Source organism: Delphinapterus leucas, chromosome 5 (genome assembly GCF_059928025.1).
Source record: "Delphinapterus leucas isolate spDelLeu-1000000601 "Yukka" chromosome 5, BTC_Dleu_Yukka2, whole genome shotgun sequence".
Classification (NCBI taxonomy): domain Eukaryota; kingdom Metazoa; phylum Chordata; class Mammalia; order Artiodactyla; family Monodontidae; genus Delphinapterus; species Delphinapterus leucas.
The window spans coordinates 134,556,984-134,570,974 of NC_143133.1; the positions used below are offsets into that span (position 1 = coordinate 134,556,984).

At 40.8% G+C, this 13,991-nt stretch overlaps 3 protein-coding genes across 6 annotated transcripts in view; 1 reads left to right on the top strand and 2 right to left on the bottom strand.

The window, feature by feature from the left end:
* Window positions 1–506, bottom strand: part of ETFDH (electron transfer flavoprotein dehydrogenase) — a 42,928-nt gene extending 42,422 nt beyond the window's left edge. For 2 of the 4 annotated variants that reach the window (XM_089911335.1, XM_089911336.1), the window contains exon 1: window positions 296–506. In XM_089911335.1, coding sequence (XP_089767461.1) covers window positions 296–329 — 34 coding nt within the window. In that variant the 5' untranslated portion in view covers window positions 330–506. Of the gene's footprint in view, window positions 1–5; window positions 276–295 lie in introns of those variants that run through there. The other 2 variants (XM_022582238.3, XM_022582239.3) reach the window with 2 other exon arrangements.
* Window positions 507–576: 70 nt separating this feature from the next.
* C5H4orf46 (chromosome 5 C4orf46 homolog) lies at window positions 577–10,163 on the top strand. The gene is made up of 2 exons (XM_022582243.3): window positions 577–1,149; window positions 2,496–10,163. The coding sequence occupies exons 1-2, from the start codon at window positions 949–951 to the stop codon at window positions 2,649–2,651; spliced, it is 357 nt and encodes a 118-aa protein (XP_022437951.1). The 5' UTR covers window positions 577–948; the 3' UTR covers window positions 2,652–10,163.
* RXFP1 (relaxin family peptide receptor 1) overlaps window positions 8,480–13,991 on the bottom strand; it is a 96,433-nt gene continuing 90,921 nt past the window's right edge. Inside the window, exon 18 of the mRNA XM_022582231.3 lies at window positions 8,480–9,268. Within this exon, the coding sequence (XP_022437939.1) occupies window positions 8,967–9,268 (302 nt within the window). The 3' untranslated portion in view covers window positions 8,480–8,966. The remainder of the gene's footprint in view (window positions 9,269–13,991) is intronic.

The window sequence follows — 13,991 nt, forward strand, 5'->3', positions numbered from 1 at the left end:
TTTACCCATTTCCAACTCGGCAACAGACAACGCCTGGGCTTCGGGAGGGGGCTCAGCACTGGCGCTCGGGGAGATTCCGCGGCGGCGCCGTGCAGACAAGTTTCCTCCGCCCGTGACCTCTGGCCTAGTTAGTTGTCAACTCTGCAGCTGGACGAGCCGGGGAGGAAGCCGGGGAGGAATCCAGGGTCCGCCGGGCGCTGACCGCGCGACCTCTGCCTTGGTTCCACCCAATGACGCGGGCCCGGGCTGCCCCGCGACCTCGCTCCCCTCACCCGCGCGCGCAGACCCCGCTCACCCGGGCAGGCCAGCCTGGCCAGCGGCACCTGCATGTTCACTGCAGTCGGTACGGGGGCGGACGCCGCGGGAGAAGCTCGGGCTCGGCTCGCCCGGGCGCGGGACCTCTAGGCCACGGGGGGCGCCATCGCCCGCCTGCACACGCGGAGACTCCGCCTCCCTCCTCAGCGACTGCTCCGCCTTCACGGCGCTCCCGCCTCCCTCTTGCTTTGCACTGATGCCGCGCGAGACGCGACGAAGGCAGTGCTTCCGGGTCACGGACTGAGGGGGCAAGGGAAGAGACTCCAAGTCCCGGCGCCGCCCGCGACTGCAGGCGGCGCGGCCTCTCACCGGGGCGCGCGGAGGCCGCCGGAGCTCTGGGGGGCCGAGACCACCAATCCCAGGGTGCTTCGCGCGCGCAGTGCCAAGAAGGTGGGGCGGAGCGGCGCGCACGGCACCCTGGGAGGTGTTGTCTTCCGCTCCGGGGGCGCAGAGCTGCCCGAGGCGCACTCACTGGCACCTGATTGGCTGTGCCGAGAAAGTGACAGGGCTTCGCGGCCCAGGGCCGAGAGCGGCGAGGAGGCGGGCCAGCTGGGATTTAGGCGCGAGCGGTTGAAAGTCGGTTGGTATCATCGGTTCGGCCACCGAGGTGCCGTCCCACCCCCAGCCCTCTCCATGGCGGACCCGGAGGAGCTGCGGCTTTCCCCGCAGCCGCTACGGCTTTCCCCGCAGCCGCCGCCCTCCTCTGCCTCGTCTTCAGACGCGTCTTCAGCATCTTCCCCCGGCACCCCGGGGGGTTTGGGCCGGACGGTTCCGAACAGGAACAGCGGCCGGCCGGTGGACCCGCTGGAGGAGGTGGAGCTGCAGATCGGAGACGTGAGTGCGGCCGGCGGGTCCGGGCCGGTCCCGCCCGTGTTCAGGATCCGCGTCGGGAGTCCCGGGCATCCCTCCCGCGCTGCGCCCGCGCCGGGGGTTCTTCGTGCTCGGCTGCCGGGGTCCCGTCCGGCGCTGTAACCCGAAACCGCGCAGTTCGCATGGCCCGCCCCACCTCGTCTGCGGGGCTGAGGGCCAGGCCATGATCCCTCTGCCGGGACTTAAGGCGCCCCCGTCCCGGTTGGCCGCCTGCCCAGAGCCCGCTGACAAGGCGATTATCTGTACGGGCGGACCCAGTCAGGACGGGTCACTCCCCGCCCGGTGGTCCAGACGGCTTCCACTAACGGGGCAGAGACCCCTCCCCGGGGTGTCTGCTGGGACGCCGGGTCTGGACGGCTTCTGTTGAACCTCCAATTTCCAAACCCCTCCTCCCCGAGGGGTACCGGTTTCAGGATTTAAGGTCAAGTGTAGGGTGTGTCTTAACTGGGAGACCCTCCCGTGCAGATCACAAACTGCGGAGTGAACTCCGTTAATGTCTCGTTGCTCAGTCGGTATTTGTTGTTCTAGAAGATGGCGAGAGTGCTGCAGCAGTTTCTCTGCTGAGCAGGCTGGTTCCAAGTGAGCGCGTAGAATGCAGTGCGGATGTGTAACTTGAGGGTCTGTTCTTTTGTCTGTACGTTTTCACGGCCTGACGCGTTCACAGGTAAAGACAGTGGAGCACGGCCCTTGGTACCCACGTATCAGTAAGAGCTGTGTCATAAGACCTTCAGATACTTCTGGTACTTGGTGTCAACGGGCCTAAGGCTTCTTGTTGAGCTAAATGAAACTCTAGTGTATTTTCAACGAAAAAAAATGCTGAGTGCTCATGTCTCATCCGTCATGGATTATCTTTCTCGCAGACATACTTCCTCAAAACTTCATATAGAAGAACTTCTGGGACTTCCCGGGTGGTCCAGTGGTTAAGAATCCGCCTTGCAACGCAGCGGAGGCGGGCCCGAGCCCTGGTCTGGGGACTAAGATCCCGCGTGCCACCTGGGCATCTGAGCCGCGCGCTGTAGAGCCGGCGCCGGGCAGCTAGTGAGCCCGCGTGCCCCAGAGACGAGCCTGCCTGCTGCAACTAAGACCCGGTGCAAGCAAAGAAGCAACTAAATTTAAAAAAAAAGAAAATTTCTTAGGTTCCACGAAAGAGCTGATGTTTTAGTTTGTAGATTTTTTTACTTTGAAAGAAAATAACTTGGGCATTGGATTCGAGGTTCTAAGTTATTTTCAGGTTGGTTTATAAGATGCGGAGAGAAGTAAAAAAAAAAGCTTCTATTGTTTGACTTTTTTTTTTTTTTTTATAATTTCAGGCAGCATTTTCATTAACCAAACTTCTTGAAGCTGCATCTGCTGTATCAGCTCAAGTGGAAGAGCTTGCCTTCAAATGTACAGAAAATGCACGTTTCCTTAGAACGTGGCGGGACCTCTTGAAAGAAGGCTATGATTCCTTGAAGCCTGACAACTGATTTGACTGTAATAATCCATACCACCTCATTTATGATGTGTGCACATGTACCGTGTGGATAGGATAATCACCAGCAGTTCTGTATACAGAAGATGAAATTTTTCTTGGTTTTCTTCATTTTGTGAAAACAGAATATGATGTTATTTTTGATGCTGGCCCGTTTATCTTTAAGCATTTTCTGTTCTCTAAACTTTCAAAGATTCTTCTATGGAAGTTAATTTAATCAGTAGATAATATTAATAATGCCACAGTGCTACCAGTAGCAGGTGGACCATTATTCTCTTCAGTTTGCAAGAAGATACCAAAAATGGCAGAGTTTGAAGTCGAGCTTTATTATATGGACCAATGTTAGATTCAGCTCCATTAGGCTAAGTTCCCTAGAACCAGTGATTGTGTCTTATTACTTATATATGTCCAGCAGCTAGAAGTCTGTTACACAACAATCACTAAATGTTTGATGAATAAGAGTTGACAACGTAATTAAAATCTGTTTTTTCTTCCTGTTTTTAGCATAAAGATTATAATTGGTTTTCGAAAAGGTATTTGAGTCAGAACCTCATTGACCTGAAGGAAAATGTTATCTTTTTTTTTAAAACAGGATTTTGAACTTTAACTGTTGACAGCTTTTTAAAATATATGATAAATATTTTTCACCCTTCTATGATGCTTTCCAAAAAAGCTTTTACTGAAACCCGTCTTGAAAGAATGCCTACTTTTTCCCTAAGGTTAACTGCTTTTATGGATATTTCTCATATTTGATGTTGTTATATGTTTGCTCTCTTTAAAGTGCCTTATCAAAATTGTGGCTCTGTATTATTTTGGAGCTTGGCAAGTAATAATTCTAAATTCTAAATATAATAATTCTAAACAAGTTACTTTTTAAAAATGCATCAAATTTAAATGGTGTAATTATTTTCCTATTATTCGATCTTCATGACAGTGTTCTATTTCACTTGTCCCGTATCTTACGTTGCGCTCCCTCTCTCTCTCTTTCTCTTTTTTGATGGGTTTGTGTCGTATATGTCAGTGACTGAACCAACTAATTCTCTTGCTGTGTAACTTCTGGATGCCTCCGATACAGTATCTTACTTCTTTGTAGGTAAGGAGGTATGTACAGAACTATATTCCCAAGCCCCACAATGGGCCTGTGAAAGGGGACACATGGATGGGCAAAGGATAGTTTTGTTTAGCATATTAGGTCATGGTTCGTGATTAATTTTTTTAAGTTAAGGATAACACATATGGTGTGTTCCTATACCAAAGAGATGCTTGTTTTGATATTAGAAAACTGTTTTTCTTATGTGTCATGAAAATTGCAATTTTTAAAATGTACAAAAATAAACTTTTGTTCAAACCAAATGTTATTTCCATTTCTTTGGGTTCATTATTTTAAAACTTTTTACTGAAATATTTCAAACCTAACAGGAAAGGTGAATGATTTGAAGAACACCCATGTATTCTCACTGTGTGGATTTACTGAATTAGCATTTGGTATGTTTTCTTCAGATCTATGCATGTATGTAAATGTTAGATGCATTTGAAGCTTGTTTTGTTACCTCTTTGATCCCATCCCCTTCTTCTCTCCCCAGAGATAACCACTGTCCTAGAGGTGGTGCATATTCTAGTTTGCGTTCTTGTATTTTTAATACGTATACACGTTTTCATAACACTGCAAAGTACTGTCCTGAAACTAATACTGTAAATCAACTATACTTCAGTTTAAAAAAAAAACTACTATTTTGTGTATGTAGTAACCAGCCTCCAGAGGGCCCCAGTGGTCTTCTCTCGCCTGAAACCCATGGCCCTGTAGAGTCTCCCACGTTGAATAGTGCTGACTTGTGTAAGTACCAGCCTATTGAGGAAATGCAGTGTGATTTCCCAGACCATACCTTTTGTCCATTTTTCTGTTATGTTTTGTGTTTCCCTTATGGATTTGTAGGTATTACATATTTTGAATACTAACTAATGATCCATTATGTATGTTTCAACCATCTTTTGTAGTCTGTGGTTTATTTTTATATTTGATTATAGAGTCTCCTTGAATAAACGTTTTTCATTTTAATTTAATCTCACCAATCTTTCATAATAGTGTTTTCTGGGTCTTGTCTAGGAAATGTTATAAAGATGCTCTCCTATATGTCTTTCCAAAAGTTAAAAAAGTTTGTTTTTAATGTTTAGGTGTTTAATCCACCTGAATTTCTTTTTGCTTATGGTTTAATTTTCGGGTCTTGTTTTGTATGTGTATAGGTGTTCCTCCAAATACCATGTTTCAAATGCTACATGTCATTCGATTGCCATATAAATGCCTCAGTCTGAGCTCTCTATTCTTTTGATCTATTTGCTTGATCTCAAGCTAAGATTTCCTGTAACTTCCCGTTTTGGCTGTATCATGAGTGTGATCTGTACTACTTTGGTTTTTGTGTGAGTTCCTCTCCCTTCCTCCCCCATGTATGTTTTTTTTAAGTTAGAAAAAGCATGTTAGTTGATTTCTAATTTTATTTCATTGCCATCAGCTTGGGCTAACCCTGATTTCAGGCACTGAGCCATCTATGGACACTTTAGTTAATTCCTCTACCAAACTTATAGCTGCTAATGTTGGAGCTCACAGGCCTGCAGCTCTGCTCTGCTTATAGTTTCTGTTGCCCGGTAGGGTCCACAGAGAAGTTCATCTTATTTTCAAGAGTGGCTTTTAAAGAAAATCATCCCGTTTTATATTTCTTTTTGCTCTGCTTCATGGGAGAGATTGGGGAAGAGCTCAGAGCATAAACATTTCTTAAAGACTTCAGAAAAAAATTTAAACTTAGTAGCTCATTGCCAGCTCTATACAAACCTCAGACAATTTATTATTCTGACTGATGTAAACTTTTAAAAGCCTCAAGAGGCTGAAGTCAATAAGATGGAGTTTTTAGCATTAAAATAGTGTATTTAGTTTCAAAAGTTCCTAGTATGAAATATGCATCAGACAGTATGCTGGGAGCTTTATAGACATTATTTCATGTAACCATATTAGCTCTCTGAGGAAAGTGATATTATTCCTATCTGCAGAATAGAAAACAGGCTGAGATGAAATAATTTGCCTGAGGGCCTCTGACACCAAAACTAATATGCTTGTCTATAACATACCTAGCTACCTAGCTTTTGGTTAGACCTATTAATATTCAAGGTTGTGATTTTATTTACTCTTCCCATGCGATGGTTTATGTGTCAACTTGGCTGGACCACAGGGTACCCATATATTTTGGCCAAACATTCTGGGTGCTTGTGTGAGGGCATTTTTGGATGAGATTAACAAATTGGTAGCCTGAGTAAAACAGATTGCCCTTCATAATCTGGGTGGGCCTCATTCAATCAGTCGAAGGCCTTGGAAACATAGCTCTTCCTGCCTGATGACCTATGAACTGAGACATTAGCTTTTCCTGGTTCTACAGAGCTTCTGGCCTTTGGACTTGAACTAGAACATTGGCTCTGCAGGTTTTTGGACTTGCCAGCCTCCATAATCACATGAGACAATTCCTTATAATAAATCTCTTTATATATGTAAATATATATATATATACACACATTTGTTGAAAGCCTACCACATTCTTCATGTGGAAAACGTATTGGTATCATTCCTTGTAAGAACAGAAATGACTCAAACAAGCCATATTTTTAACAGAATTAAAGTTCGGGTAGTTTATTTTCAAAAGAAATCTATATAATTATTCAATAAATTTGTTACGTTTTTGATTCCAGTATTTTCATGTTTCAGACATTTGGGGGGTATTTAAAACTACCTGAAAACATTTTATTCCTGTGTAATGTTTTCAAATTATGAAAGCAAAAAATTTCAATAGCTCAGAGCTAAAAAGTATCTGGTGAACTTGCTGACCACATGAACAGAAGGTAAATTCATCCCCTGATGACTTTCTCTGTAGAGTAAAAATGTCCTATAGAGTAAAACATGCGGATCTTTTCCCCCTGAAGTTCAGGTCCTGAATCATGCATTATGGCCCTTTTTTTCTTTTCCCTTAACTGCTTTATTGACATATAATTTACATACCATAAAATTCACCCATCTAAAGTGTGCAATTCAGTGGCTTTTCATATATCCGCAGAGTTGTTTATCTACCACTACAGTCAATTTTAGAACTTCTTTTTGCCCAAGAAGATACTCTGTACTTCTCAGGCATCATCTCCCCAACCCTCCCACCTCAGTAACCTCTGATCTACTTTGTCTCTATGAATCTGCTTATTCTAGATATATCATGTAAATGGAATCATACAGTCATTTGAACTTTTTGTGCCTGGTTTATTCGCGTTCATTGTGTTATAGCATGTGTCAGAATTTATTCCTTTTTATGGCTGAATAATATTCCATCATGTATACACCACATTTTGTTTATCTGTTCGTCAGTTCACGGGCACTTGGGTTGTTTCCATCTTTTCGCTGCTGTGAATAATGCTATGATGAGTATCTGAATACAAGGATCTGAGTCCTGTTTTCTTCTGGGTTTATACCCAAGAATGAAATTGCTATATCATATGGGAATACTATGATAAGCTTTTTTTTTTTTTTTTTCGGTATGCGGGCCTCTCACTGTTGTGGCCTCTCCCGTTGCGGAGCACAGGCTCCGGATGTGCAGGCCCAGCGGCCATGGCTCACGGGCCCAGCCACTCCGCGGCATGTGGGATCTTCCTGGACTGGGGCACGAACCCATGTCCCCTGCATCGGCAGGCAGACTCTCAAGCACTGCGCCACCAGGGAAGCCCTATGATAAGCTTTTGAGGAATCACCAAACTGTTTTCTACAGTGACTGCATCATTTTACATTCTGACCAGCAATGTAGAAAAGTTTTCAATATCCACGTCCTTGCCAATACTTGTTATTTTCTGGTTTTGTTTTTCTAAATTATAGCCCTCCTAGTACGTGCAGTGTTATCTCATTATAGTTTAATTTGTATTTTCCTAATGATTAGTGATATTGAACATGCTTATTGGCCATTTATGAATCTTCTTTGGAGAAAAGTCTATTCAAGTCCTTTGCCCATTTAATAAATTGGGTTGCTTGTCTTTTTTGTTGAGTTATAAGAGTTCTTTATGTATTCTGGACATTAAACCCTTCTCAGATATATGAATGAAACTTCTTTCATTCTGAAGATTGTCTTTTCACTTCTTTTAATAATGTTTGTTGATGCACAAAAGATTTTAATCTAGATGAAGTCCAGTTTATCCATTTTTTTTCCTTTTGTTGCTCATGCTTTTGTTGTTATATCTAAGAATCCATTGCCAAATCCAGGGTTTGGAAGATTTCCCATATATTTTCTTCTAAGTGATTCATGTCATATTTATGTCGTCAATTCGTTTTGAGTAAGTTTTTGTATACGGTGCAAGGTAGGGGTCCAAATTCATTATTTTGCATATGGATATCCAGTTGTCCCAGCACCATTTGTTGAAAAAACTGTTCTTTCCCCATTTGATTGTCTTCGCGTCTTTGTTGAACATCAACTGACTGTTAAATATGAGGGTTTTATTTCTGGACTCTCACTTCTGTTCCACTGATCTAAATGTCTATCCTTGTTCTGGCTTTTCTGATTCATTCCTTTGCCATACTTTTATTCTCTTTTTATGATCTCATATAATGGTGCTCATTTAAAGCAAAAAGACAACTGGGAAGGAAGTGACAGAGAGGTGCTGTTTTGAGTTAATATCAGATCTCTTTTTTCATAGTAATAAATATGTTTATTGGCTCTCAAGTATACAGACTTGAAGAGAGGTAAGATGAGTTCTTAAAACAAAATGTCTGTACTTTGCTAATAATCAGACATTTTTTCTGATGCTAGTATACTGATTATTCCAAAACCATAAACCTTTATTTAAGAGTGTCTGTGATTCTTACTTTTGCTGGTAAGCAAGACAGATAAAGCTCTACCTTAAACTAGGAGCTGCAGATGGACTTTTTATATTCTTGTAGTTAAATACAACTTAACATTGCAAATTGAAAAGATTCTATACTGTCTACTCCCAGGAATTTACTGCAGTGCCATGCACACAGTGGGTACTCAATAAATGCATGGTAAAAGAATGAATGAACCTTGAAGTAGATTTCTCTTAGTTTCCTATCCAAAATATGTATCAGTTTATACACATTATCAATATATTTTATTTCCCTTTACATGGGCATCTGTCATTTTGATTTTTTCCCAAATAACCTCATGTCCATGTAAGCTAATTTATTTTAGCCGTTATAAATTATTTTGTGGCATTTATTTTATACTAATAAATCCATCATAAAGCATCCCACAATATTCTCTGTGTAGAAATAGGTTTCAGTCGGTTATGAATAGGAATTGAGTCTAGTTGATTGAGAAATGAGTGATAATTCACAGGGGTCTGTGAAAAGAGCTGGCTTCATTAGCTCAGAAGGCATCTCCTGCAGGGGCCACATTTCTACCCAGATGAACGATGGAGCATATGTCTTCTGACTTCCTTTGCTGTCAATAGATCTTCTCTGTCTGTAGTTATACCAAAACTGATGGATCATTTCTTTGAATGGTCTTGTGGTCAGAGTATAGAGAATTGGGTTCAAAGCACTGTTGATAGGCAGAATAAAAATCACTACCCAAGACGTTATGGTACCTGGAAGAGAAAAATGAAATTCCTTGAGTGTTTATGGATGTTTACAAGGTATGGACACACCTTGTCCTTGTTTCCCCTAACCCCCCCAGCCCCCCACACTGACTTTTGAGTCTTAATTTTTTTCCCCTTAATGTCACATAATTAAATACCAAGTCTGTATGTGTTTCCAGGATGCCAGTGTTTGAGGGAGGTGCTAACACTATCAAAAACCAGGTTTTTTTGCTAAGTAGCTTTTCTCGAATACATCAACAAAAGTATTCTATTGGGTAGAAATGTGTTTTACCAAGTGATTATATATTACTTGGATATGATTCCATCTTAGGAAAAACAATATTGTTTAGTATTTGAATCATACCTTTTCAAGTGTTTTAATTATTAGATAGTACAGGTAATATTTCTCAGAATATATAGACTTAGCTTTAATAGATTTCTTTTCTGCTATTTATTTGGTTTGAAAAACAGGTATGCATTTTTAGGCTTTTGACTAGATATTTATTTCAGTAAAAACATCTTTGGCTAACCTTATCTTAAAATTACTGCAGTATATATGCAACTACCTAATACTCAGATATTTATTATAATTTAATTTATGCTCTCTTCCCTCTTTTACTTATAAAATGTAAGGCACTATCGCCACCAACCATGGGATAAAGCAAAATTAAAGTTGTATGTTTATAAATTTTTAAAGTGTGAATATATATTGCAGTATACTTACAGCTAACAGGATTTTATACATTTTTTTATTGTGGTAAAATATACATCACATAAACGTTTCCATTTTAACCATTTTTAAGTGCACAGTTCAGTGGCATTAACTACATTCACATTGTTGTGCAACCATCGCCACCATCCATTTCCAAAACTTTTTCATCTTCCCACACTGAAACTCTGTACCTTTAAACACTCCCCCTCCCCCTCCCCCCTCCTCCCCCCAATCCTGACAACGCCATTCACAAACTTTTCGTCTCTGTGACTCTTGACTACACTAATTACCTCATATAAGTGGAATCCTACAGAATCTGTTCTTTTGTGACTGGCTTGCTTCAGTAGCATAATGTTTTCAAAATCTATCCATGTTGCAGCATGTATCAGAATTTCCTCCCTTTAAAGGCTGAATAATAACCCATTGTGTGTATATAACTCATTTGCTTTAAGCATCTGTCCATTGATGGACCCTTGGGTTGTTTCGCTCCCACATTTTGGCTACTGTGAATAATGCTGTCATGAACATGGGTGTATGAATGTCTGTTTGATTCCCTGCTTTCAATTCTTTTGGGTATATACTCAGGAGTAGAATTGCTGGGTCACACGGTAATCCTATGTTTAAGTTTTTGAGGACCCACCATACTGTTTTCTACAGCAGCTGTGCCATTTTACATTCCTACCAGCACAAGAGTTCCAATTTCTCCACATCCTTGCCGGTACTTGTTATTTTCTGTTTTTGAGAACGGCCATCCTAATGAATGTGATGCGCCTTATTTTTAAATATCAAGAGTGCCTTCTTCTGTCGTCTCTCACACTCTGGGGTAATGTTCCCTAAATTGCTATGTATTTCAGGAAGAAAAATTTCTTATGTTCTAAAAAAAAAATGAAGTAATTATTTGATAATCATTTTGACCTGTGTTCCTTTCTGGTCATCTTAAGCATGGGATTATCAGAATTTCAACACAGTGAGTATAATTTATTGGAATCATTGTTCCTTTGTTCCCATAGTCACTATGTTTTTTGGCATTTGTGGAAAAAATTGAACACGTGGCAGCCTCCAGCTTGCACCAGGAGAAGCTGTAGCCCCCGCCATGCTCTGGCTCCAGCCCCCCACCCCTCAAGGCAGCAGCTGCCAGTGGCCCAGGAGAAGCCCTGGCTCACATGGGGCTCTGACTGTAGCCCCTTCGTCTCCAACCCCCAAACCCCCACCAAGGCGATGGGCCTGACATGCCCCAGGAAAACCCTTGCGCCTGTTTGTTTCAGATTCAACTCTCCCACCAAAGCCACTGGGCATGTGCAGACCGCATAGGGGTGCTCCCACATAAGGACACAAATCAAGCTCAGGATAGGCAACTGTTTTGCCTAATTTCACAGAGACAAACAGAGAAAGTCAAACAAAATGAGATGACAGAGGACTATTTTCCAAATTAAAGAGCAAGATAAAACCCCAGGAGAAAAACCAAACGAAGTGGAGATAAGTAAGTTACCTAACAAAGAATTTAAAGCAATGGTCATAAAAATGTTCACCCGCCTTGGGAAAGGACTAGAGGAGCACACAACTGTAACAAAGAAACAGAAAATGTAAAAGAGAACCAATCAGAGCCAAAGAATGCAATCACTGAAATGAAAAATACACTAGAGGGTATCAACAGTAGAGTAAGCGATACAGAAGAATGAAACAGAAGAATCCTTAGCGACCTGGAAGACAGAATAGTGTAAATCACTCAATCAGAATAGCAAAAAGAAAAATATAACTTAAAAAAAATGAGGATAGTTTAAAGGACCTCAGAGACAGCGTCAGGTGTACTAACATTTGCATTATAGGGTTCCCAGAAGGAGAAAAGAGAGAGGAAGGGGGCAAAAAATGTATTTGATTAAATAATGGCTGAAAATTATTTAATTTAACCTGAAGAAGGAAGCATCCGATCCAGGAAGCACATAAAGTCCCAAACAAAATGAACTCAAAGAGATCCACACTAAGACATATAATAATTAAAATGGCAAGAGTTAAAGCGAGAATTTTAAAGGCAGCAAGGGAAAGGCAAAGAGTCACATACAAGGGAAACCCCATACGGCTACCAGCTGACTTTTCAGCAGAAATTTGCAGGCCAGAAGGGAGTGGCATGATATATTTAAAGTGTTGAAAGAAAGGAAAAAACCTATAATCAAGGATACTGTACCTGGCAATGTTATCATTCAGAATTGAAAGAGCAGCAGCCACATAGCACAGTGAGATCAGCTCGGTGCTTTGTGGTGACTTACAGGGGTGGGATAGGGAGGGTGGGAGGGAGGCTCAAGATGGGGGGCATATGGGGACATATGCATGCATATGGCTGATTCACTTTGTTGTACAACAGAGACTCACACAGCATTGGGAAGCAATTGTACTCCAATAAAGATGTATTTAAAAAAAAAGAGTTTCCCAGCAAGCAAAAACTAAAAAAATTCATCACCACTAAACCAGCCTTACAAGAACCGTTAAAGTGAAAAAAAAAAGGCCGTAATAAAAAGTAAAATATATGAAGGAAGAAAATCTTACTGATAAAGGCAAATATAGAGTAAAGGCAGTGGATCAAGTACTTAAAAGAGCTAGTACTAAGATTAAAACCAAAAGTTTGTAAAGTCAAAATCAACTATAATTACAATAAACAGTTAAGGGATACATATAAAGATGTAAAATATGATATCAAAACAAACCTTCAGGGGGGAATAACAATGTAGAGCTCTTAGAATGCATTTGAACTTAACTATCAGTTTGTGTGTGTGTGTGTATACATATATGTAATATATATATAATATATATATTATATAATATATATATTATATATATATTACATATATATATATGGCATGGTAACTACAAACCACAAAACAACAATAGATACACACACAAAAAAGGGAAAGGAACCCAAATATAACACTAAGGGAAATCGAGGGAATATGCTAAAAGAAGACAAGAACAGAGAAGAACTACAAAAACAACCAGAAAACAAGTAACAAAATGACAGTAAGTACATACCTACCAATAACCACTTTAAATGTAAATGGACTAAATGCTCCAATAAAAAGCCATAGGGTGAATGAATGGATTAAAAAACAAGCCCCATCTCTATGCTAGCTACAAGAGAGTCACTTCAGAGCAAAGATACACACATTCTGAAAGTGAAGAGACAGAAAAAGATATTCCATGCAAATGCAAATGAAAAGAGAGCTGGGTTAGCAATACACATATCAGACAAAATAGACTTTAAAGAGAAGTCTGTAACAAAAGACATAGAAGGGCACTTATATAATGATAAAGGGGTAAACCCAAGAAGAGGCTATAACATTTGTAAACATATGTGCACCTAACATAGAAGCACCTAAATATGTAAAGCAAATATTATCAGACATAAAGGGAGAAATTGACAGTATTAGAAGATGGTAGGAGACTTTAATACCCCACACACATCAAGGGCTAGATCATCCAGACAGAAAATCAATAAGGAAACAGTGGCTTTAAGAGACACATTATACCAGTTGGACTTAATAAATATCTACAGAACATTCCATTAAAAACAGGAAATTACACATTCTTTTCAAATGTGCATACAACATTTTCCAGGATAAATCGCATGCTAGGCCACACAACGAGTCTTAGTAAATTTAAGAAGGCTAAAATCATATCAAGCATCTTTTCCAACCACAATAGTATGAAACTAGGAGCCAATTATAGGAAGAAAAGTGGGAAAACACAAACGTGTAGACTAAACAACATGCTACTAAAAAACCAATGGGTCAACAAAGAAATCAAAAGGGAAACAAAAAATTACCTTAAGATGAATGAAAATAGAAACACAATCCTCCAGAATCTATGAGACACAGCAAAATCAGTTCTAAGAGGGAAGTTTACAGTGATTCAGGGACACGCCAAGAAACAAAAAAATCTCAAATGGACAACCTAACTTTCTAATGAAAGGAAGTAGAAAAAGAACAAACAAGGCCCAAAGTTAGTAGAAGGAAGGAAGTAATAAAGATC

Bases quoted from the DNA above. Each gene is read 5' to 3' on its own strand.
- C5H4orf46 (XM_022582243.3), top strand. From the start codon at position 949: ATGGCGGACCCGGAGGAGCTGCGGCTTTCCCCGCAGCCGCTACGGCTT. The intron at 1,150-2,495 runs GTGAGTGCGGCC...TTATAATTTCAG, and splicing joins TGGAGCTGCAGATCGGAGAC to GCAGCATTTTCATTAACCAA.